The sequence below is a fragment of the Haliotis cracherodii genome, unplaced genomic scaffold (genome assembly GCF_022045235.1).
Source record: "Haliotis cracherodii isolate W230 unplaced genomic scaffold, xgHalCrac1.p SCAF_16, whole genome shotgun sequence".
Taxonomy (NCBI): domain Eukaryota; kingdom Metazoa; phylum Mollusca; class Gastropoda; order Lepetellida; family Haliotidae; genus Haliotis; species Haliotis cracherodii.
Genome location: NW_027266271.1, coordinates 6489763 through 6514317, shown reverse-complemented (window position 1 = coordinate 6514317; position 24555 = coordinate 6489763). Strand labels below are relative to the sequence as shown.

The window sequence follows — 24555 nt, the reverse complement described above, 5'->3', positions numbered from 1 at the left end:
GTTATGTATTAGCGACCAGTGGATGTCGGATATTAGAAGTGGAGCAGTACATATACCAACTACGATTTCGCAGTATGTTCGCGTGCGAGAACGTTCTCGGCCTTAAATATTCATTCGCACGAATACGCCCCGTTCGCCCAATCGGGGAACATGTCTTATCGAAGGGGGGATATTTAAACGCAAGGCTCCATAGCGCATATCGGTTCACAGTGTGCTGTAAGTACAAAGTGTATAGTTGTACACCTGCATGTAAAAATTCGCTCGAAAAGCAGATTTCTCTTTTACTTTAGTTTGTGTGATTAGGAATGATGTGAAGCTCGAAAGTTCAATCAGCTTGTCAACATCGATATTGTTCGTGACTGTTTTTCCAACGCTGAAAACCTCGTTATCATTGTTATGACTACAGCTTTCTGGTGTGTCTTTTTTAATTCTAGGTAAACGTGCATTATACCATACCGGATTCTTGTACACCATCTTTGCTTGATGCTTCTAAGATCAGAAATAGACCAGCATTGGACCCGGACATTTCTGATAACAGGCCAAATTTGTGTTAACCCCTGGATGACACCTTTCGTATATTTTGCGGAAAACAAAGCAAGGCCCTTTTCGGAGACCTCAAAAACTGATTTCACCAAGCTTGATTTTTCTTGGTCTTTATATGCACAATGACGCACTGAAGATTGATTTTGTGCAATAATTGTGTTATCACAAATTCCTGGGTTAATTAATTATGACGTCAATTTCCCACATACATTTGTATGGTTGTGGCTGTGTTTTTAATCTTGTAAATAGCAAGTATTAAACTGGACACAGCCTTCAGATCTTATGTCCAGGGTACTGTTATTGTTACTGTTATTACTTTACTTTTCAAATGGCCATGTCTGTAGGAATGGGGAGAGGCTACTGCTGCTGCAGTGTTATATTTTCGCATGGCATGTTTTTAACTAGTTTTATATTTCTCTGAAAATAAGCACAAGGGCCTAGTGATTAGTAATTGTACTTTTCAATTGACAGAACTTTTCCTTTATCAGCAATGTTGTATATATTGTTTCCAAAACAAGTTATTGTGCCATATGATAACATATAATAGTTGATGACATTTCCTTGATTGATGTAAGCTTTTTTTCAAAAACATGGCAATTAATATGAGCAACATCCCTCTCTGTCCGTGTACAATGTCACACAATCAACCAAGTCACCCAGTCTGATCGCTTAAAGGGGCACTGATCTAACGCCATTCCCCGGACTGGTTGTTGCCTTTGTTATTGTTTTTTTCCCCCGTGAGTACCCGGATGATACGCAACGCAACTGAGCGTGACCAGAGACTGGGCTACCGTCTGCAAGGACAGCTAAATAAACTTGGAGGCAATATTTGTTTTACGCATTTTTGCATAAACGCTGATTGGTTTACTGTGATCTATAAAGATTCGACAAAGGGCGCATGTTAAATAATTTCTTCAGCCTAAACAAACAGACAAAAAGAACGGCGGAGCTCATCGGAAGTCGTCATTTGGAAATACCCCAGATGGTTATAGTTTAATACTAAAAAAAGTATCCATGCAGTGAAAGCATTTTCGGATTTCGGATTGTGTAATACGATTACTACTCCCTTGTTGTCATACACGTTTTCTCGTATAACCCTACACTTGTGTAATTGTCGTCATTCACTTGATGCTCAGTTAATGAATTTATTACAGGTACAATTAGTGGTAGCACCACTTAGATTACCTGACAAAGGTTCTCATTTGGCATTTATTGTGTCTGGGGTAATTATTCAATCTAAATCCAGGTTTGAAGTGAGGTTATGTAATATGCACGTGGCAGCCCAGCAAGAGATGAATGATCAGTTGATTTACTTTTTTTTGTAAATCAACGGATCGTTCCTAGTCATCAAAGGATTAACAGAAAATACGTTGATTGATTAATCACTGTTATCTTGCACAGTGGATATGTCAAAAGTGAGTGTTTACATGTCTAGGTTTACTAAAACAAAGGGAATACACTCATATCATGGCGTGAAGTGCCGATGTAAAAACAACATACAATTTGTTCAAAGGGTTAACTGATAAAACGTTGATTGGTTGCTCATTGTTATCAAACTCAATGGATTTTTTAGGAACCGTCGACGTAATGAAAATAGTTGTCACGTGGCCTTTCTCAGCCGACCCTTAAGACTTGACACCCGAAACGATATATATCTTTTAGAATATTTGATAGTTACAGAGACACGTGACATCGAATAAGTTATTTTGTATAGCTGCAGACGAGTAGGATATTATTCCTTTGTGTGGATATTCACGGATACATTCCTCGAATAAGGAAGCTGCCTATTTATACACATAAATTTGGTAAGTTGTAATTATGGTATTTGCATTTTGTTTTCCTTCATTTGAAAAAAATATACACACTATAAAAAAAGCAATGCTCAGGTGAAATATTTACTTTGCGTTGCAAGTCAAAATAGTGTAAACGAAAATCGCAAAATTAACAAGCATGTGACTTATCAAAACTTCGTCACCATTACCGATGTTACCCACAAATTGCCTACATTTCCTTATTATCTCGGAAACTGTATTTCATTTTGTTGATCAATGTGACCATACGCTCTTATTACTACCGGTATCCATAAAAGTGACTAATGCGCTTACGAATGGCGCAACAGAGGTCGCGAGCTAGTCTAGATTTCTGCTCTACATCCGGGTACTCACTGGGAAAAAACAATAACAAAGGCAACAACCAGTCCCGGGGAATTGCGTTAGATCAGTGCCCCTTTAAACGCTTGTCGTAAGAGGCAACTAACAGGATCGGGTGGTCGGGCTCGCTGATTTGGTTCATGCATGTCATCGATCCCAATCGCATGGATCAATGCTCATGTTGTAAATCACTGGATTGTCTGGTCTAGACTAGATTATTTACAGACCGCCGTCATATGGCTGGAATATTGCTGAGAGCCTCGTAAAAAAACAAAACAAATAAACAAAACTTAATCCATTCTGTCTTTTATGTAACCTATTTTAAACCAGAATCCCAACAGAATTGTATGATTATGATCTCTGATGTGCTTTCAAAGTTTCATCAAGAAATATTAAAAGGAATATTAGTTATACTCCACACAAAAAAAACCCTTATTTTAAAGGTAGTCCAACTTACTATTCCTTTTTAATAACAGCAACAGCACTCAGTTGTTTTAACAAAGATTCACAAAGAAATGACAAACGGTGGATCACCCTTATTGCCCTACCAAAATAGTAGAAAAGATTCAAGCAAAGGTACCCAGTCCAGTGCATGCCTGGAAAGTTTCATGAAGAAATATTGAACAGTTTATAACTAATGGAGTGGGAGGCATGGTCGTTCAGTGTTGTTGTGGAGTGGGAGGCATGGTCATTCGGTGTTGTTGTGGAGTGGGGAATGGAGTGGGAGGCATGGTCGTTCTGTGTTGTTGTGGAGTGGGGAATGGAGTGGGAGGCATGGTCATTCAGTGTTGTTGTGGAGTGGGGAATGGAGTGGGAGGCATGGTCGTTCAGTGTTGTTGTGGAGTGGGGAATGGAGTGGGAGGCATGGTCGTTCTGTGTTGTTGTGGAGTGGGGAATGGAGTGGGAGGCATGGTCATTCGGTGTTGTTGTGGAGTGGGAGGCATGGTCATTCAGTGTTGTTGTGGAGTGGGGAATGGAGTGGGAGGCATGGTCATACGGTGTTGTTGTAGAGAGGGGAAGGGAGTGGGAGGCATGGTCATTCAGTGTTGTTGTGGAGTGGGTGGCATGGTCATTCGGTGTTGTTGTGGAGTGGGGAATGGAGAGGGAGGCATGGTCATTCGGTGTTGTTGTGGAGTGGGGAATGGAGTGGGAGGCATGGTCATTTGAAAGTTTGATGACCACTTGTTCGGGACAACAAGTCAGGAGTCATAAACTGAAAGAGAGATAAGGGAAGAGTACCGGTAGGCGTTTTGAGTTTATGGATTTGTTCCCTGCACTGAATTAATTGAAATAGGAAGCAGATTATATTTTCAGGGACCATGAATATTTTCTGTATGCATCAATTTTGTGATGCACGTTGACATCCCTACCCTGAACCTGTAAAGTGTGTTCCAGTTTATATGTGGATATGTCTTGAAGTTGTGTAACTCATTTTCTTTTTGCAGGTGAGAATGGCGGACAACATTAAAGTAGCTGTCCGCATACGTCCATTGCTACAAAAGTAAGTCAATATCAGAGCTACAGATAAGCTGCATATCTGCGTAAAATATGCATCAGAAATGCAGAAAAACTCAGTAAAATAAAATCCAAGCGTATCAAATATGCAACGAACATTACAGATGTGCTACAAAAATAAAACTTGTGCGTATCATCAAAATATTGTGAAGTAACCCTGCATATTCGATTAGCAAATCAGCAACTTATTTTGAAATTATAAACGGCAACCTTGCCAAACTCCACGATGACAGTTACATCATGATCATTTGCCATCACACTTTCTTATGGAAGTATTGTGGTATTTTTGAGTCCTATATTATTGTATAAAGCTCTTGAACCTACACGACACCAGTTTGCAGGGACTAGATGAATAGTGTTTTTAAATATTTAACTTAGATACCCACATGTGTAAAAACTAGTGGGTAACAGAAATTTGAATACCCAGATAGAATTACTGATACCCAATGATTTTAAACTGCATGGGTAAAATACCCACAGCACCAAAAGCTTATCTGGAGCTCTGTCATATGATTATCAAGCTGAATATTTTCTTTTCTCCAGGGAACAACGCAATGGACTTACTATTCTGTGGAATGTCAAGGATAACGGGACCATTACATCAAATGAATCCTCTGCCTCCGACGGCTACACTTTCGGTAGGTGACAATTGCATGAATGATATGGGGAAGCTAATGAGGAAATGATGGGGTGCTGTTTACATGGCTATGAATACAGTGTGAGATTGTTAAGGGTTACCTGAATTAGACAAAGCATTCATCACATGTATCTTTTTCTTTTCCTAACTTACATTAGTTACAAAAGCGGGGTTCCTAGGGAGCCTATCATTATAAGGACTAGTGGACTAAACATTCTTAAACTGTTTCTATCGCTGCCAGGATGATCTATTCATACAACAAACACCTGGCATCTGGTTTGTTGGGTAAAACTGGACATTGCAATCATGACCATTTTCTGCAAGCAGGTTATAGACATGTTTAAAGAGTTAAACTTGGTTTGATTATTAGAATTGTTCATGTATTCTATGTATATCATAATATAGGGTATATAATGGTACATTGCTTGGAAATACACAGCCTTATACACGCACACACATGCACACACTCACACTCACTCACACTTACACACACACTCTCACTCACACACACACTCACTCACACTCACACATACACACCTTGTTTAGAAATGAAACACTTAGTCCATATCATGAACAACAAGAAGTAAGAGGATGTATGGATGTCAACTTCTTTATCAGGCTGTCCATATTTTTTTCTGTGTTTCCCATCTCCTGTCCGCCCTGAATTTTTGTTCTGACGTGAAATAACAAGTTTTAAACTCTTAAATTTCATAAAATAAGTTACACAATTAGTATTGGCAAAATATATTGGCCAGTGAATAATCCTAATAAGCATATGATAAGTGCCCCTTACGATTCATCGGTGTACACAAAACTTACTTATTCGAGTATAAAACGCACTCTAGTGTTACCGTATTCCACGTAATAAGCGCCCCGCTCTAATAAACGCCCACAGCGATATTTGCTAATATATTGGCTAGTGAACAATCCCAATTAGCCCCCCTTCCGATTTATCAAGGTACACAAGACTTATCGTGTGTTATATGCACCCTAAGTTATGGGCATTTATATTCTATGTCGTATATAAACAGTTCAGACTGTCGGCATAAACCATGAAATTTATCTTTCAACTCTGTTTTTTCAACCAAAGTAATATTCTAATAAGAGCACTCTATTTCTTATTTTGAGAGCGTCCTGGGCGCTCATTACGTCGAATACGGTATGCGCACCCTTAATCATGAGCAATGAAATTCTGGATAAATATATCTCTCATGTATATATATGCCATGATATGCACAGATCTTTTTCTTTAGTTTCATTGCAGGCGGTCTTATAGGCATATATGACTGTCATGATCCGTCATCAGAAATAGAATATCAATAAATCTGCATTGAATTACGCATTACGAAATATGACCCCTTTCTTACACTGTTTGAGTGTTCATTGTATATCTGGACTTATGTTTGTAATCTATTTTATTAATTTTATCAAAATTTCATTCAATAATGTTTACATAATAATTTCGCAAAATCATATCTCTGCTATACTTACCACTTCCGTTCACCCCATTCCATTGAACCCGCTTTACCACATACCGCTACAGCGCCAACAATGCAACAATGATCCTATTTTCTTCTGTTTCATATTTTTACGAGTCTACACATCAAGATAAATATTTGTCATGGTTAACTTCCAGTGAGAAAATATCTCAAAACTTGAACTATTTCCATTTGCTTAGTTTTCATTTGTTTACGTCAGGTGCTGTCATCAAAGCCATATAGAGAGGTAGGGGTATGGTCACTTTGATGCATAAATGTATGTTGTTGTGCACCTCAGTCGTAGTTTTAGTAGCAAATAATTACTCAAAACAAAATGTTAAGCGTCAGTCTGTTCTGATGTCAGTGTTTGTTTAAAAACGAGAGAAAAGTCCGGTCACATGATATGCATATTAGCCTGTGGCAGAGCTGTCAAGTTATGTTACTTCTGAAAACAGTGATTAAGTAAAAACTAGATGTACTTTTTAGGATATTTATATTCATGAATTAATCTCAGGTAGGTGGTGGTTGTAGTATTTTCATTCCCAAACTGTTTATGTCGATTGTTTAACTGTCATGACCAGCACCATGGCGAACACAAACACAACAAATAAACACGTTTTGAGGAAAAATATTTAAGTTGATTTTACTAAAAACATTGCTGAAACAAAGTAGTTATTAACATTAAATACATCATCATTCTCACCGAAAAATAAGGTAAGTAATATAAGGTTATGTTTGAATATCACAAACACAAAGTGGATGTTTATATTTTATATTTCCACTTTACCTTCTGATTACCAGTACCTCCTGTTTGGAACAATGGATGTCGACAATCATTTTTACTCATTATTAATGTGGAGTTGCGTTATCACAAATACATAGATATGTAAGTTAATACATGCAAATATGCAGGTGGTATTATTTGTAAGAGACATATATCTAAAGGGGTAAAATACTGAGCGTGGTCGTTTTCTGCATCTGCCAAACCACAAATTTTACGATCTTTCAATTCTATTTTTTTCTTCACCAAAATTATATTCCAATAGGAACCCCTATTACTATTTTGAGAGGGCCCTGGGCGCTTATTACGTCGAATACAGTAATCCGAAACATTGTGTTCCTTATACCAAAGAACGTCCATGAATTCTCTTGTGTGTATCAAAGACTTGATGAACATCAAAGAAGATTAAAACCTTTATAAATGAACAGTTTTACTATGTGTATTTCAGATTCAGTGTACGATCACACAGACACAACCTATGACCTGTACGGAGAGTTATGTTCACCAATCATCAAGAATGCAGCTGAGGGATTTAATGGTGAGGAGTGGGTCAAAACTTGCGGCATGCTACTTCCGAAGGCTCTTTTTCTGTCCTATCTGTCCAGAGATTGCACCCTTCACCCTACTCCTGGTCTTAATAAGTGAGGGGGCATGTGGCCTTGTCTACAGGGTCATAATTATCTGTGCAGGGTTGCATCTCTTTGGCATGCCAGTGTTAAAGTGCCAAACCGTATTGTTACATGTTCTTAAACAGCCTGTTTAGGATACGATCACAGGGCATATATCAGCACCAGTATATGATTGTTGTTTGAAGTGTGCAGGTTGAAGTGAGTTGATATTACCTCTTTGCAAGAAGTAAAGCCATCATTACTTTCAAATATCCTACATGCAATACCAATCGCCTTTTTCACATTTTCCTTATGCATACTTCTACTTGTCAGGAACCATCTTTGCATATGGCCAGAGTGGGTCAGGGAAGACTCACACAATATCGGGCAGTGAAGTACAGCCAGGAGTCATCGAGCAGGGAGTCGACGAATTGTTTGACATAATTAATCAAGTAGGTTGTTTAAAATATTTCTTATGAGGATGTGTTTCAACAGCAATTGTTTCCTATTATATTTTTTTATTTATCACATTAATCATTGTGTTCTCCATATTTGTAACATGAAAGTAGGTATGTTCTCTAATTTGATGGGTTAAAGACTGTTGTTGAATGTGCATAACACTGTATTTAAACTTTCATTAGTAGAACCAATAATTAAAATCATCAACATGGAGGACCTGGTGGAAATTTTAACAGTTTCCAAATTAGATACAGTGCCGTGCCAGTTATATTCGTATGATCAATAACGGTTTATAACCGTCGAATATTTTACGAGCACTAAAATGTTGCCCCTAGCGTCAATAATGCTCGGAACCATGTTAAATTTGACATGACGTCACTTTGATCTCGTGATGTCCTTCAAAGTGTCGTCTGCTGTTTTGATCAAAACATACAATAATCAGTGCAAACATGGGGAGAAAATCTAAGGAATTGAGTAGTGATGTGAAAAGAATAGCGTTAAAGTTAAAAGAAGAGGGGAAAAGTTATCAAGCGATTACTGACCTGTTGGGGGTTCCCAAGTCTACTTGGGGCAGTATTTTTGCTAAAGTTCAGCGAACGGGGTCAGTAGACATCCCGAGACAAGCTAGACAAAAAAAGTTGTCAGACAGAGATCGCACCGCGCTGTTCAGACTCGTTTTAAATAATAGACAGAGACCTTTGAAGGACATCACTGGTAATTTCAATTCGGTGAGAGACCAACCTGTCTCGAAAAGAACAATTCAAAGGGAATTACACAGAGAAGGATTCTACAGGCGCATCATGAAAAAAAAGATGGTTGTTAGGGGGGTGAACAGAAGAAAATGTGTCTTGTGGTGTCGGAGTTTGAGGAAAAAAACTGTCAATGATTTTTGGAAAAATGTAATCTTTACTGATGAGAGTCAGGTGGTTATTGGAAATAATAATCGTGTATACATTTGGAGAAAGGAAAATGAAGCCAATCGACCCGAGTGTGTGTGTCCCCCTCCAACCAGGAAGTTGAGTTTGATGGTGTGGGGGACTATGGTGCGTGTAAATGGTAACATCAATGCCCAGAATTACATAGAAATTGTGGACAATAATTTGTGGCCAGTAATTTGTAGACATTTTCCAGACAATAACTATATATTTCAAGACGACAATGCGCCCGTTCATAGGGGCGAGTCATAGTGACTCACTCACTGACCAATATGTGAAGCCGTGATGCCGTGATGTAAACAAATTGTGTCAAGTCGCTTTATATGTGGTACCTCGCCCCCAGTTTATGTTGATGATACATGCGATACAAATGTAATATAACTGAAAACATTAACTTAACTTCTTGATGGATTCCAACTACACCTTGTATACCTTGTTTCAATTGATTTAACCCTAAATGGATACGATGTGCTGGAAACTTTGTTTCATTGACAAGGGCGGGTAGTCTGGCCTCACATGTTGTCATGGAGGATGTCACATCAGACAGCTGATCTATGTTGTCGTTTAATGGAGTTTTAAAATATTAATAATATTGTCTTTTACTGACTAGTACGTAGTACATCACGATTGGGACGATGTCCACAATGACCGACGAGTAAATAAGGCCGTTAAAATTTGGCGCTGTTTTCTAATTTTGGTTTGTTGACATGTGCTTTTCATATCTGTTACAAGGCGAGTGATGTTCCAAGACTGTAATGTACATATAGTTGTTTAAGGGAAGGGAATGTTTAACAGTGAGAAAGCTGTTAAGATGAATATTTAATATTTTAGCTACATATACTGCTAACATAAATAGTGATATTTATTACACATAAAATAGTTAACATTGAATTCTGATTGACATGATGTTTATATTGTAAATATGATTTTGTTTTGATGTTTAAATCTATTTATTATGAAACAGTCTGTGCATGAAATAATCAATAACACTTCCATTAATTTTGTTATAACGTAAAAAAATCACCTGATGGTTTCATCAGGATTATTGTTATCGGTAAATAAAACTGATGGACAATTCTCAAAGAATGTATACTATGAAATAAATTTCATATGTCTATCACTGTTAAGATATGTACTTTAAAATGATATATGTTTTACTTATCCTGCATTATTCCTTAAGACATTCACTGCTTTCCTAACAACACCAAGAAGACAGCACAACGACAATGGTCTTGAGTGAAGAAATAAAGATTTTGTTGATTATAAATCCCACTTTTATACGGACCATCACCGCTGTCATGTGATCTTGATGACAAGTCACTTTCATGACAAGTCACCTTCTTCACATCATTGCCTGTTGCGCCACAGCAAGGACGTGTCTCGGCAGAGCCCTTCAAATTGGATTAATTTAGGCCTCCAGATTTTGTTTATAATTCTAAAATTGATCTGCGATGGGTGATCGATTCCCTTCATGTTGCTTTCACCATGTTGGATTATTTAGCCGTAAAAAGACTGTCTTTTTTCCTGCCACATGAATTTGTGTTACAATTGCTTGCCTGCCAGGGTAGTCAAATTGTTTACAATTCTCAGCAATGTATGTATATCATATTTATGTGTTTTCAAATACTACTAGCTTTGCGGTTACATTGAGTTACAAATATTTTTGCCCACAGGTTATTTCAATTCTACAGCATTTTTCCAGTCCCGCTTCATCACCAATTTTATTGCTTAACTAATGTTTGCGTGTTGAACTAATTGCCGTGGAAAAAAATCTTCCAGAGATCCTCATCCAGGTTGCTTGGCATGCACGCACATTTGCTTGCCAAACTCTAAATGTAATTTTTGTGTAACTCTTTTTTCCAGCGAGTTTTACCATATATAGCCAGGTTACTCATAAACATATTTTGCAGCAATCCCGTTGTGTTTCAAGGAAGATGTCACAATCGCTGGATATTGACAGACATGTTTCTGTCATTACCTCGCAGCCGTTATCTTATCATCGGTGGGTAATATGGCTCCCATCACTGTGACTGCAGAAGTGCACCATCCACCCAAATATTGTGATATTGTGAGTATTGTAACTGTTCTGATTCGTCAGACTCTTCAAATGGCGAAAATGGAGATTCCTCGGTAGAATGGAACACAGATCAGCTTAGCGCAAGTACCAGATTGGGTAGCAGACCGTCTCATATCAGTGGAGCCTTCCCTTGATAACGAGGCGGCTAAAAAGGACACCATATGGTGACATCCTACATCGATTATGGCCGACCCTATGCCGACAGATATGGCTAGGTCATTGGATAAAGAATTCTCCAAGCTCACACTTGCACCATCATTTAAGCCACCAAAATTCAGGAAGGATGAATTTCCTATCCATGTGTTTGCAGTACAGATCAAGCTCATAGTTAGGATGAAGACATACAGAGGATGACAGACTTGTCAGGGCCAATCACCCTTAAGGTTCAGGATACCAGAATTGCGGTTATTGAATCTGAAATCAGACGGTTATTCAAACCTTTTTCTCAGCACTAGCATCGTCAACATGTGTGATCGAGTAGGATCTATCAGAAGACACCCTAACCAATTAGATCATTTTCAAACTATAGTGGACTTCCAACAGCGTCAGATTTACCATGAGGAATCATCTCAAAGCTGCTCTGATGGAGATTACTGTCACACGCAGACTTGGCTATTTAGCGCTTTCCAACTGGGACTCTGAGTTCAAGCACAGGCTGCTATGGCAACCCTGGTCATCTACTTCTCTGTTCAATGAACAGATTACAGACTCGCAAACCAAAGTTTCCAATTACGCTCGGGATGAGACGGCGCTCAAGGCTCTAGAGCACGTCTCTCACAGTTTATCCCAGCGGGCTAGCATGTCGGGCAATTATAGGCCTAGACGTGCGTCTCTCAAGAAAGGCCAAGACCAGGATTCCTTTCGTGGGAAAGGGCGTGGCAGAGGGAAACCTCAAGGTTCTTATCAGTCCCGTCGTGGTAAATACCTGGGCAGGGGAAGTGATAAGAGGGGTAAACACTTAAGTGTTTGCCAATCATGACTGGGAACTCCGCACTCAGCCGTCCCAATTGTTGACTCCCCCAAAGAACTGGAGCATCCTCAAAGACAATTTCGTTCTCAACGTACAAAGTCACAGTTATCTAGAGGTAGAGGTACTTCCACTGTTGACCACAGTTCCACTGTCTTGGAATTATCCAAGTTAGCAACATCTACTATTAAAAATCCAACATAGACACACTGTTGGTAAAGGGAGCTGTAGAGATTGTACACACCCCTGCGTTAACACCAGGCTTCTAATCTCACATCTTCCCGGTTCCCAAAAAGGACTCACAATCTCTGTGTTCAACGAACGTTACCTAAAGCGTCCACCTTACTTCCTCCTCGCCATGTTGAGACTGCTCAGAACCAGCATAAAGGCGTTCGATTCCTTGAACAGTCTCGACCTGCAGGATGCCTACCTGCATATACCTATCCATCCCTCTGACCGCATGTTCCAGTTCAATGGGTTCACTACCAATGAGCATTTCAGTGTCCCTGTGGCTACTTACATGTGGTCCGACGCAGTTTTTGCAAGCCCTTATCTTCGCCATGTGGCTATTGAGGATGTTAAAGGCCAGCAGGTTACCAGTTCCCGATGCAAATAATGAACTTGCCCTATACAGAGCCAGTCTTCTTCCCTGCTCAAGTCGCTGAGATTCAGCCAGTGGAAGAAATTTAGACCTTCTTTTTTTGTCAGGCCTTGGCTCTATGACATAGTAAGTAAAGAATTAGCTGCCTAGCTATTATTTTCTTTATTATTTAATATGTATAGGGAACTACTCTTAAATTACTATGTTCCATCTTTATGATGTTTGAACAACCCTACAGTAATGGCATTTTTCTGAACTTTTCCACTTCACAGATTATCGACCAACTTGTGTTGTGTTTTTCAGGGTGTGAATTATTGAGGTTTCTGTATTTTGTGAAGGTTTACCTACCTCCAAACCATCTGATACAGATGCATTAAGGAATAATGCAGGATAAGTAAAAATTGTAGTAAAATCTAATACATTTTTTACATTTGTATACTTATCCTGCATTACTAAAGTACTGTCGGAAATGCTAGAAAACTACTTTTTGCTTGTTAAAAAAGGATATAATTTTTCACATACTGTTATTGAAATATTGAGTCACTACCGATCAATCTACCTGTGGTTTGAAGTGTTTTAGTCACTAGGAGTCATATCGACAAGTTTACAGGAGACAAATTTGAGAATAAGTTTACATGTGGTTTCTGTTATAATGATGATAATGTAGTGTTCATAAAACATCTAATCCACTCACAAAAAATCATTTTGAGAAAATTCTAGATGTGCATTTTCTTTTTCATTAACCTTGCTCTCATGATGCATGTTTCATTACAATTCCATAGCCATAACCATGGTACACAATATAGAGTCTGTACTGGGAAATGTATACAAGTTCTTTACACTTTAGAGAGATAGAGGGAAACCATTTGTTAATTTAGGTGGGGTGAATTATAGCAATATTTTGAGACCACCCCCCAACTCGGTGACATTTGCACCTGTGAGAATGCACGGGACGGTGTGAGGTCATCACCTTTGGACAGGTGTTAGGTAATTACTACAGGTTATAGGCCATTTCATACATGCATGACAACACACGAATATTGGATATTGATCATCATTTTGCCTGTAAAAGTACATTTTAAGGGTAATCACAGTGCCAGTAAGGACAGGCTAGATTAGGGCAATTTACGTTATTTTGATATATGCTCTTTTTATAGTTTTATGACTCATATTTATTAAATGAAGCCAGAAAAGGCAGTTTTCTAGCATTTCCGACAGTACTTTAGTCATACTACGTTTAAGGACCCACCCGTCACAGACTTGCCTCCCCACTTTAGCTTCAGAAACCTCAAAAGTGTGTTTTTTAAGCTCGGTCGACAGGCAAAGAAGGTGACTTGCCATCAAGGTCACATGACAGCGGCAATGGTCCGTATGAAAGTGGGAATTGAAAACAACATCTTTATTTCTCCACATAAGACCATCGCCGTTCGCTGTCTTCTTGTTGTTGTAAGGTAAGCAGTGAATGCATAAGGAGTAATGCCGGATAAGTATACAAATGTAAAAAAATATTTAGATTTTATTTAGTTTTAATGGACATTAACGAGGGTTGCTTACTTGACACATTTAGGTGCTTACCTATTACGATTAATGTACAAAAGTAACAAGCTTAGAACACCAGAAATGTCTTTTAGATTTCCTGTACAGAGATTCTGTTAGAAAGACAATCAACTCATGTTGAAAGTTATACAATTGGTTATACTGTGTAAAGAAATAAGAACATTGTAACACTTTTTACACAATGTATACGTTTTTGAAACTGCAACGTTTTCAAAGCCAGCTGGTGTCCAGACACCAGGAGGTTTAAAGCAGTTAACAGTTATTAAAATGATAAATACGATAAGACTCATGAACACACAAAATCAGGAAATTGCATTCATAGCACCAAGTACATGGTTGCGTTTCCCCGAAGAACAGACATTAATAAGCCTGTCAGCATGATTTTCCTCACATGTCCATGGGACAAACTACTTACCATGTTTAACTATTGACTACATATCCAGGTGAGCTACAATGCAGATGCACTATTTTTCAATCTTCACAGATGGCTTATCAGGGTATAAGAATGGATTTTAATGTACTGCAGCCTTGTCCAGCTTTTAATACAATATTTTTTAAGCATATGTATATCATATTTCAGTCCACAAACAAGGAATTTTTACTCCGGATTTCATACATGGAAATCTACACTGAAAAGATTTACGACCTGTTTGATGATATAGAAAAGACACTGAAACTTCAGGAAGACACAGTAAGTTTTATGAATAAGTTGGATGAACATATATTTCATACATGTTTTCAATGGACCTGTCAAGATGCTGAATTTATGTCTGTAATGTCGGGCATTTTGTCTACAGTCAATCTGCCTTTTTCTTTTTCAAGATATGCACAAAAGAAGCCAAAGAACACATGATTTTATCATATGACAACAGTTGCTCCAAATTTGTTACCTGAATGTTATACCAGGTATAATTGTGTGTCGCATGGTGTCACAATATTATTCTGAGGGATTGTTTAGCCCCCAGGGTGTAACTTGTTTTAAGCCACGCAGGTTCTGGACCATGGATCGTAGCTTTTGCATGTTCAAGTGAGGATGTGACAAGTGATGCAGAAGTAAAGTTGGGTCTGTCAAGGATTGAAGTCTAATTAATCCACAACGTAATTCGGCACATGGCCCCCATTAAAGATAGTTGCTGACCTGCTTGAGAGCGCCCCCTGGAGGCAAGAGACATTTTGGTTATGTCTTTATGGACCAAGGTTGAAGGAAATTTGCCCAGTTGTATCAGGATAAGTATACTTATATCATAAATAGACTATACCATGTTTTGGGAATCATTGCATTAATACATTGGCACAAAAGTCCTCTTAAAACCCCACTAAGACTGTTCAAGGATGGACTAAGTATTTTCTTTATTATTACAGAACCACCAGATCTCTGTGGTTGGTCTGAATGAGCAGATTGTCAACTCCAAGGAGCAGGTGATGAAGTGGATCATACGTGGGGAAAGTAGGTACCTGTTTGTTCAGCAGGCAGGACAAGTGGCCATTCAGAGAGCAGTATTGCGGACAACTTACTTTGTAACATGTTGTGTGCAGATCTGTGTCTTTGTAGAGCAATCACAGATCTGTGTCCGTGTAGAGCAATCACAGATCTGTGTCATTGTAGAGCAATCACAGAGCTGTGTCTGTGTAGAGGAATCACAGAGGTATGTCTGTGTAGAGCAATCACAGAGCTGTGTCTGGTAGAGCAATCACAGATCTGTGTCTTTGTAGAGCAATCACAGATCTGTGTCCTTGTAGAGCAATCACAGCTGTGTGTGTGTAGAGCAATCACAGCTGTGTGTGTGCAGAGCAATCATAGAGCTGTGTCCATGTAGAGCAATCACAGATCTGTGTCTTTGTAGAGCAATCACAGAGGTGTGTGTGTGTAGAGCAATTACAGATTACACATGTAGCAATCACACATGTAGAGCAATCACGGAGCTGTTTCTTTGTAGAGCAATCACAGAGCTGTGTCTTTGTAGAGCAATCACAGAGCTGTTTCTTTGTAGAGCAATCACAGATCTGTGTCCTTGTAGAGCAGTCACAGCTGTGTGTGTGTAGAGCAATCACAGCTGTGTGTATGTAGAGCAATCACAGATCTGTGTGTGTGTAGAGCAATCACAGATCTGTGTCTTTGTAGAGCAATCACAGAGCTGTGTCTTTGTAGAGCAATCACAGAGGTGTGTGTGTATAGAGCAATCACAGATCTGTGTCTTTGTAGAGCAATCACAGAGCTGTGTCTTTGTAGAGCAATCATAGAGCTGTGTCCATGTAGAGCAATCACGGAGCTGTTTCTTTGTAGAGCAATCACAGATCTGTGACCTTGTAGAGCAATCACAGCTGTGTGTGTGAAGAGCAATCACAGCTGTGTGTGTGTAGAGCAATCATAGAGCTGTGTCCATGTAGAGCAATCACCGAGCTCTGTGTGTGTAGAGCAATCACAGAGCTGTGTGTGTAGAGCAATCACAGAGCTGTGTCTGGTAGAGCAATCACAGAGCTGTGTGTGTGTGTAGAGCAATCACAGAGCTGTGTCTGGTAGAGCAATCACAGAGCTGTGTCTTTGTAGAGCAATCACAGAGCTGTGTGTGTATAGAGCAATCATAGAGCTGTGTGTGTGTAGAGCAATCACAGAGCTGTTTCTTTGTAGAGCAATCACCGAGCTGTGTGTGTGTAGAGCAATCACAGAGCTGTGTGTGTAGAGCAATCACAGAGCTGTGTCTGGTAGAGCAATCACAGAGCTGTGTGTATAGAGCAATCACAGAGCTGTGTCTGGTAGAGCAATCACAGAGCTGTGTCTGTGTAGAACAATCATTGAGCTGTGTCCATGTAGAACAATCACAGACCTGTTTCCTTGTAGAGCCATCACAGAGCTGTATCTGGTAGAGCAATCACAGAGCTGTGTCTGTGTAGAACAATCATTGAGCTGTGTCCATGTAGAACAATCACAGACCTGTTTCCTTGTAGAACCATCACAGAGCTGTATCTGGTAGAGCAATCACAGTGCTGTGTGTGTGTAGAGCAATCACAGAGCTGTGTCTGGTAGAGCAATCACAGAGATGTGTGTGTGTAAAGCAATCACAGAGCTGTGTGTGTATAGAGCAATCACAGAGATGTGTGTGTGTAAAGCAATCACAGAGCTGTGTGTGTATAGAGCAATCACAGAGCTGTGTCTTTGTAGAGCAATCACAGAGCTGTGTGTGTATAGAGCAATCACAGAGCTGTGTCTTTGTAGAGCAATCACAGAGCTGTGTGTGTATAGAGGAATCACAGAGCTGTATCTGGTAGAGCAGTCACGGAGCTGTGTCTTTGTAGAGCAATCACAGAGCTGTGTGTGTATAGAGCAATCACAGAGCTGTGTCTTTGTAGAGCAATCACAGAGCTGTGTGTGTATAGAGCAATCACAGAGCTGTATCTGGTAGAGCAGTCACGGAGCTGTGTCTTTGTAGAGCAATCACAGAGCTGTGTCTGTGTAAAGCAATCACAGATCTGTGTCTTTGTAGAGCATTCACAGAGCTGTGTCTTTTTAGAGCAATCACAGAGCTGTGTGTGTATAGAGCAATCACAGATCTGTGTCTTTGTAGAGCAATCACAGAGATGTGTCTTTGTAGAGCAGTTGTCACCGATCTGTCTTTGGAGAGCAGTTCACATTCACATATCTTTTAAACCCACCTGGCCTTGTGACATCTTGAGGGTTACATTTCTTAGTATAAGAGTGCCATTGGCACAGTTAAAATAAGTTTCTGATGCCTTACACTATGCATTTGTTCCTTCTTTAGATCTTTTAATATGTGGTAACTTGCTTGTAAAAAGTTCTGTTTCTCAAAAAGATATTGCATAATGAAGCTCTGAAGTTGGCCACAACCCTTTCACATCTTTGATTTGACAGTTGCCTTTTTCCCCCATGAAGAAATTGAAAGTGAATATGCTTGCTGTGAATGTAAAAGTCTTCTCCCGTGTGTGTACAGCTTGAGGTTGTCTTGATAGATTACAAAGGATATTACACAAACCTTCTTTTGCAGCCAAAAGGAAATTTGCTGAGACAAAGGCTAATGATCGCAGTTCACGTTCACACGTCATCCTGAGAATAGTGAGTATTATTGTTAGGTCTTTGAATGGCATTTAGAAGTGATACATATTAGAAAGCGAATTTATGGACTTTATTTGGAACACAATGTTTCAGAGTATATACTTACACCATCATCAGGTGAATTAATGCTAAAAGCCGAGAACATATATATATGTATGTATATGTTTATGATATGTATATGTAAGAACAACCAAAGTATTTAGATAACAAAGGTGGAAACTTTACAAGGGAAGCCGGCGCAGACAGGTGATTAGCAATGGACAAATGGAAGTCAACACCTAACAGTTAATTAGAGCTGATATGTGATAGCAGGACTTTAAATATCACTGATTGGTAATTATTACTGATTGGTAATTATTGGCAAGGTGGAAACAGGAGGCAGGGGCTAATTTTCACTGATAGGTAATAGCAATGGACAAATGGAAGCTGGCTGGATAATTAGCACAGACAGTAATCAAAGCAATAAATTCCAAGCACTAGGCAGACAGGTTCCCTGGTCACGGTTCATGGCTGTCTGGTGTCTCCTGATGTCAATGGCTTCTTGTAGTTTTCTTTGTAGCTAGTTGTTGTTGGTAGACAGGACTTTGGTGGCTTCCCACATGCTGCTATGGTCTTGGTTCTTGAGGATGGGTTAGGAAATAGCGGATTTAAGGTCAAGTTGACATCCATAAATTCTTGTTTTCAGCCTTCACCTTTCATGAACTTTGACCTGAATTTCCCTGCCATTTATACGCAGACCAGTAGGGGGCTGCTTCTACTTTCAATAGCACCCTGATGTATGTACTCTTTTTCATATTTTGTGACAGTATCATTTCCCTATGCTGTTAGAACCTAATCAGTGTGAATGCAGTGACCAATGGTCAGAGTGTGCCTTGACTCTAACATGTTTAAACTGATTTTTGTATTTTCTACCCAGATCATAGAGAGTCGCCTGAAGGGAGACGTTGATGCTGTCATGGTGTCACATTTGGTATGTTACTTACGTGGTACTTTAACATGTTTAAGTGATAGACAATGTTGGTATGACAGTAGAATGTCCTTTTCATCTGAGATTGTACCATAGTATTGAGAGAATGATACAAGATCCTTGGGGGATCCTGGGGGAATAATGGATACCAAAATGTTTCATGCACTCCACAAGAGAAGAACCTGAATTCTAGAAGCAAGCTGGCGGGGGGGGGGGGGGGGGGGGGGGTGGGTGTTGGTTACCAAAGGTTTTGGGCATGTTTCTTGCATGTCTTTTTGTATCCTTAAAAACTTGTAGATTTTAGTGTTAATAATGTGAAGTTTATGATTCACAATTATTACTCGACCTGAAGAAGGTTTACTCTATTCTGGCATCAGACATGTGGCTGAAGTCGTAGAGTTTTACCCTAGTTACAGCTTGTGCTACAGATGAGAAGGAATCATTAATTTTTATTTGCATCTATTCAATATCCTGCCTCGAGTTTGTCGCATGTCATGTATAACTGTAACAGTTTGAATAGGTAAGTTATGGAAATACATGCAATTACATTCAGTTAGAAACAGGACTCTTCATAAGAATGTCCTCTGGCAATTGCAAAGCCTTGTTTTGGGATCTGTATGTACACAGTTTGGTTTTTCACCAATTGCAACACTGGTTTTCACTCCTAGAGATGTTTTATATGCACTACAAGCTCACAACATCAACACATATCTTATATGAAAGTAAGAGGCAGTGTGTTTGTGCATTATCCTCTGCAGTTAAAGTTCTTGTATGAAATGGCTGCATTCAGGGGGAAAATACATAGAGGTTATCACGTGAGTGTGTTTGGCGATGGTAAATATCCTGTATTAGTAATAAACATTGTATTTAGCAAGCCTTGGCGAGCTTAATACATAGTGTTTGTTCCTAATTGCAGGATATTTCGCCATTTATATCTCCAAAGTTGCCAAAACATGTAAAATGCCCTAGCTACGTCACAGTTAGACACTGATTTTCAGTATATGACTGTTCTTTTGATAATGACAGCAATTATCCCAGTTGTTTCTCTAGATTCCCGATGGTTAATTCTGACTCGATCACTGAATGACAAGGGTGACGCCTTGTTTATTTATAAACACTGTAAATAGTCCCGACTTGACTACCCCTTGGCTTTATCCTGCTGAGAAATAGGAAATACTGTAATACAAGCTGGAAAAAGTTGCTTTGGATATGTAGGCAGTGTTATTGTTTGTTGTTGTTGTTGTTGTTGTTGTTTTTTTACATTTCTCAGGCATATTTGTACTTAAACAAATCCAAACCACTTCGGTAATGGTGCTGTTTGTGTGCACATATACTATGCTTATCAGGAGCACTGGTTACAGCCTTGATGTTCGGAATATTACACAAATCATCCATTACCTCCCTCTCTGTTTACCTTTACCATCATGGGGGGTGACAGACTCTATTCTTGCCTTATGTTGGATACAGCATGTATTAATGTACTAAGCTTATTGTCTCTCTTCAGAACTTTGTTGACTTGGCTGGTTCTGAGAAGGCAGCAGACAACTCTGGTGAAAGATTTCGTGAGGGTTGTGCGATCAACCGCAGTTTACTTACTCTCAGCCAAGTCATCAGCAAGCTGAGTGAAGGAGACAGGTATGTGTGTCACATCAGCAAGCTAAGTAAGGGATACCGGTATGTGTCTCATCAAACTGTGTGAGGGAGTCAGGTGTGTGTGTCACCAGCAAGCTGTGTGAGGGAGTCAGGTGTGTGTCCTCAGCAGGCTGTGTGAGGGAGTCAGGTGTGTGTCCTCAGCAAGCTGTATGGAGAGTCAGGTGTGTGTCTCATCAAGCTGTGTGAGGGAGTCAGGTGTGTGTCTCAGCAAACTGTGTGAGGGAGTCAGGTGTGTGTCCTCAGCAGGCTGTGTGAGGGAGTCAGGTGTGTGTCCACAGCAAGCTGTATGGAGAGTCAGGTGTGTGTCTCATCAAGCTGTGTGAGGGAGTCAGGTGTGTGTCTCAGCAAACTGTGTGAGGGAGTCAGGTGTGTGTGTCCTCATAAGGCTGTGTGAGGGAGTCAGGTGTGTGTCCTCAGCAAGCTGTGTGAGGGAGTCAGGTGTGTGTCTCATCAAGCTGTGTGAGGGAGTCCGGTGTGTGTCTCATCAAGCTGTGTGGAGAGTCAGGTGTGTGCCCTCATCAAGCTGTGTGGAGAGTCAGGTGTGTGTCTCATCAAGCTGTGTGAGGGAGTCGGGTATGTGTCTCATCAGGCTGTATGAGGGAGTCAGGTGTGTGTCTCATCAAGCTGTGTGGAGAGTCAGGTGTGTGTCCTCATCAAGCTGTGTGGAGAGTCAGGTGTGTGTCTCATCAAGCTGTGTGAGGGAGTCAGGTGTGTGTCTCATCAAGCTGTGTGAGGGAGTCGGGTATGTGTCTCATCAGGCTGTATGAGGGAGTCAGGTGTGTGTCCTCAGCAAGCTGTATGGAGAGTCAGGTGTGTGTCTCATCAAGCTGTGTGAGGGAGTCAGGTGTGTGTCTCATCAAGCTGTGTGAGGGAGTCGGGTATGTGTCTCATCAGGCTGTATGAGGGAGTCAGGTGTGTGTCCTCAGCAAGCTGTATGGAGAGTCAGGTGTGTGTCTCATCAAGCTGTGTGAGGGAGTCAGGTGTGTGTCTCAGCAAACTGTGTGAGGGAGTCAGGTGTGTGTCCTCAGCAGGCTGTGTGAGGGAGTCAGGTGTGTGTCCTCAGCAAGCTGTATGGAGAGGAGAGTCAGGTGTGTGTCTCATCAAGCTGTGTGAGGGAGTCAGGTGTGTGTCTCAGCAAAGTGTGTGAGGGAGTCAGGTGTGTGTCCTCATAAGGCTGTGTGAGGGAGTCAGGTGTGTGTCCTCAGCAAGCTGTGTGAGGGAGTCAGGTATGTGTGTCCTCATAAGGCTGTGTGAGGGAGTCAGGTGTGTGTCTCATCAGGCTGTATGAGGGAGTCAGGTGTGTGTCTCATAAGGCTGTGTGAGGGAGTCAGGTGTGTGTCCTCATCAAGCTGTGTGAGGGAGTCAGGTGTGTGTCTCATCAAGCTGTGTGAGGGAGTCAGGTGTGTGTCTCATCAAGCTGTGTGGAGAGTCAGGTGTGTGTCCTCATCAAGCTGTGTGGAGAGTCAGGTGTGTGTCTCATCAAGCTGTGTGAGGGAGTCGGGTATGTGTCTCATCAGGCTGTATGAGGGAGTCAGGTGTGTGTCTCATCAAGCTGTGTGAGGGAGTCAGGTGTGTGTCTCATCAAGCTGTGTGGAGAGTCAGGTGTGTGTCCTCATCAAGCTGTGTGGAGAGTCAGGTGTGTGTCTCATCAAGCTGTGTGAGGGAGTCGGGTATGTGTCTCATCAGGCTGTATGAGGGAGTCAGGTGTGTGTCTCATCAGGCTGTATGAGGGAGTCAGGTGTGTGTCTCAGCAAGCTGTGTGAGGGAGTCAAGTGTGTGTCTCATCAAGCTGTGTGGAGAGTCAGGTGTGTGTCCTCATCAAGCTGTGTGGAGAGTCAGGTGTGTGTCTCATCAAGCTGTGTGAGGGAGTCAGGTGTGTGTCTCATCAAGCTGTGTGAGGGAGTCGGTTATGTGTCTCATCAGGCTGTATGAGGGAGTCAGGTGTGTGTCTCATCAAGCTGTGTGGAGAGTCAGGTGTGTGTCTCATCAAGCTGTGTGAGGGAGTCAGGTGTGTGTCTCAGCAAACTGTGTGAGGGAGTCAGGTGTGTGTCTCATCAAGCTGTGTGGAGAGTCAGGTGTGTGTCTCATCAAGCTGTGTGACGGAGTCGGGTATGTGTCTCATCAGGCTGTATGAGGGAGTCAGGTGTGTGTCTCATCAAGCTGTGTGGAGAGTCAGGTGTGTGTCTCATCAAGCTGTGTGGAGAGTCAGGTATGTGTCTCATCAAGCTGTGTTAGGGAGTCAGGTGTGTGTGTCACCAGCAAGCTGTGTGAGGGAGTCAGGTGTGTGTCTCAGCAAGCTGTGTGAGGGAGTCGGGTATGTGTCTCATCAAGCTGTGTGGAGAGTCAGGTGTGTGTCTCATCAAGCTGTGTGAGGGAGTCAGGTGTGTGTCTCATCAAGCTGTGTGGAGAGTCAGGTGTGTGTCTCATCAAGCTGTGTGAGGGAGTCAGGTGTGTGTCTCATCAAGCTGTGTGAGGGAGTCGGGTATGTGTCTCATCAGGCTGTATGAGGGAGTCAGGTGTGTGTCTCATCAAGCTGTGTGGAGAGTCAGGTGTGTGTCCTCATCAAGCTGTGTGAGGGAGTCAGGTGTGTGTCTCATCAAGCTGTGTGAGGGAGTCAGGTGTGTGTCTCATCAAGCTGTGTGGAGAGTCAGGTGTGTGTCCTCATCAAGCTGTGTGGAGAGTCAGGTGTGTGTCTCATCAAGCTGTGTGAGGGAGTCGGGTATGTGTCTCATCAGGCTGTATGAGGGAGTCAGGTGTGTGTCTCATCAGGCTGTATGAGGGAGTCAGGTGTGTGTCTCAGCAAGCTGTGTGTGGGAGTCGGGTATGTGTCTCATCAGGCTGTATGAGGGAGTCAGGTGTGTGTCTCAGCAAGCTGTGTCATTTATAAAGAAATTTCAATGTTATATCAACATGTTAAGAGTTTTTTTTGTAATGATCCAAACTTGGCTCCGGAATGCTTAGTACTGAATTACTAAAATAATGGTTACTCTGCCAAAATGATCAGTCAGGTTGTGCCCAATGCTGGTTCTACAATATGTTGTTAATGATGACAGAATTGAGTATGTCAGCCTAGTTTCCTGTGTTCTTTACATGAAAGCCAGGGTCTGGCTGAGAAGTGTCACCAAGAGTGAAAACATACCCATAATCATATCCACTTCATTTACTTTCTATCAGTGCCTATATTGGATATCGGGATTCCAAACTGACTCGTATCTTACAAAATGCACTTGGAGGAAACTCGAACACATTGATCATCTGTACAATAGCTCCTGCTTCAATGGACGAGAGTCATTCAACACTGAGGGTAAGCACCTGTATTATTTAGAGCCCCGTGTTTGTGGTATTGCACATTAACATGAGCCGCAAGTTAATTGATAAGCTGTACTCTAATCAACATGTCAACTTCATTACCAAATGCTTTTTGAAGGTATTGAGAATGATACCATGGTACTAAGTTTGTGTGGTGCATAATGAGATGTAGCCCTTGCATGTATATTGGAACTGTGTATTTCCTGAATTATGTCTTATCCTGACACAGCACATTGCAATTTCTTCCTC

At 40.8% G+C, this 24555-nt stretch overlaps 1 protein-coding gene and 1 pseudogene across 1 annotated transcript in view; both read left to right on the top strand.

The window, feature by feature from the left end:
- Positions 1-24555, top strand: part of LOC139463766 (uncharacterized) — a 272927-nt pseudogene that overhangs the window by 12156 nt on the left and 236216 nt on the right.
- The window catches only part of LOC139463759 (uncharacterized), a 64766-nt gene continuing 40363 nt past the window's right edge, over positions 153-24555 (top strand). Inside the window, exons 1-11 of the mRNA XM_071245040.1 lie at positions 153-216; positions 4139-4194; positions 4752-4846; positions 7553-7642; positions 8046-8164; positions 14889-14999; positions 15671-15755; positions 18310-18377; positions 19294-19347; positions 20849-20979; positions 24172-24301. Of these exons, the coding sequence (XP_071101141.1) occupies positions 4145-4194; positions 4752-4846; positions 7553-7642; positions 8046-8164; positions 14889-14999; positions 15671-15755; positions 18310-18377; positions 19294-19347; positions 20849-20979; positions 24172-24301 (933 nt within the window). The 5' untranslated portion in view covers positions 153-216; positions 4139-4144. The remainder of the gene's footprint in view (positions 217-4138; positions 4195-4751; positions 4847-7552; positions 7643-8045; positions 8165-14888; positions 15000-15670; positions 15756-18309; positions 18378-19293; positions 19348-20848; positions 20980-24171; positions 24302-24555) is intronic.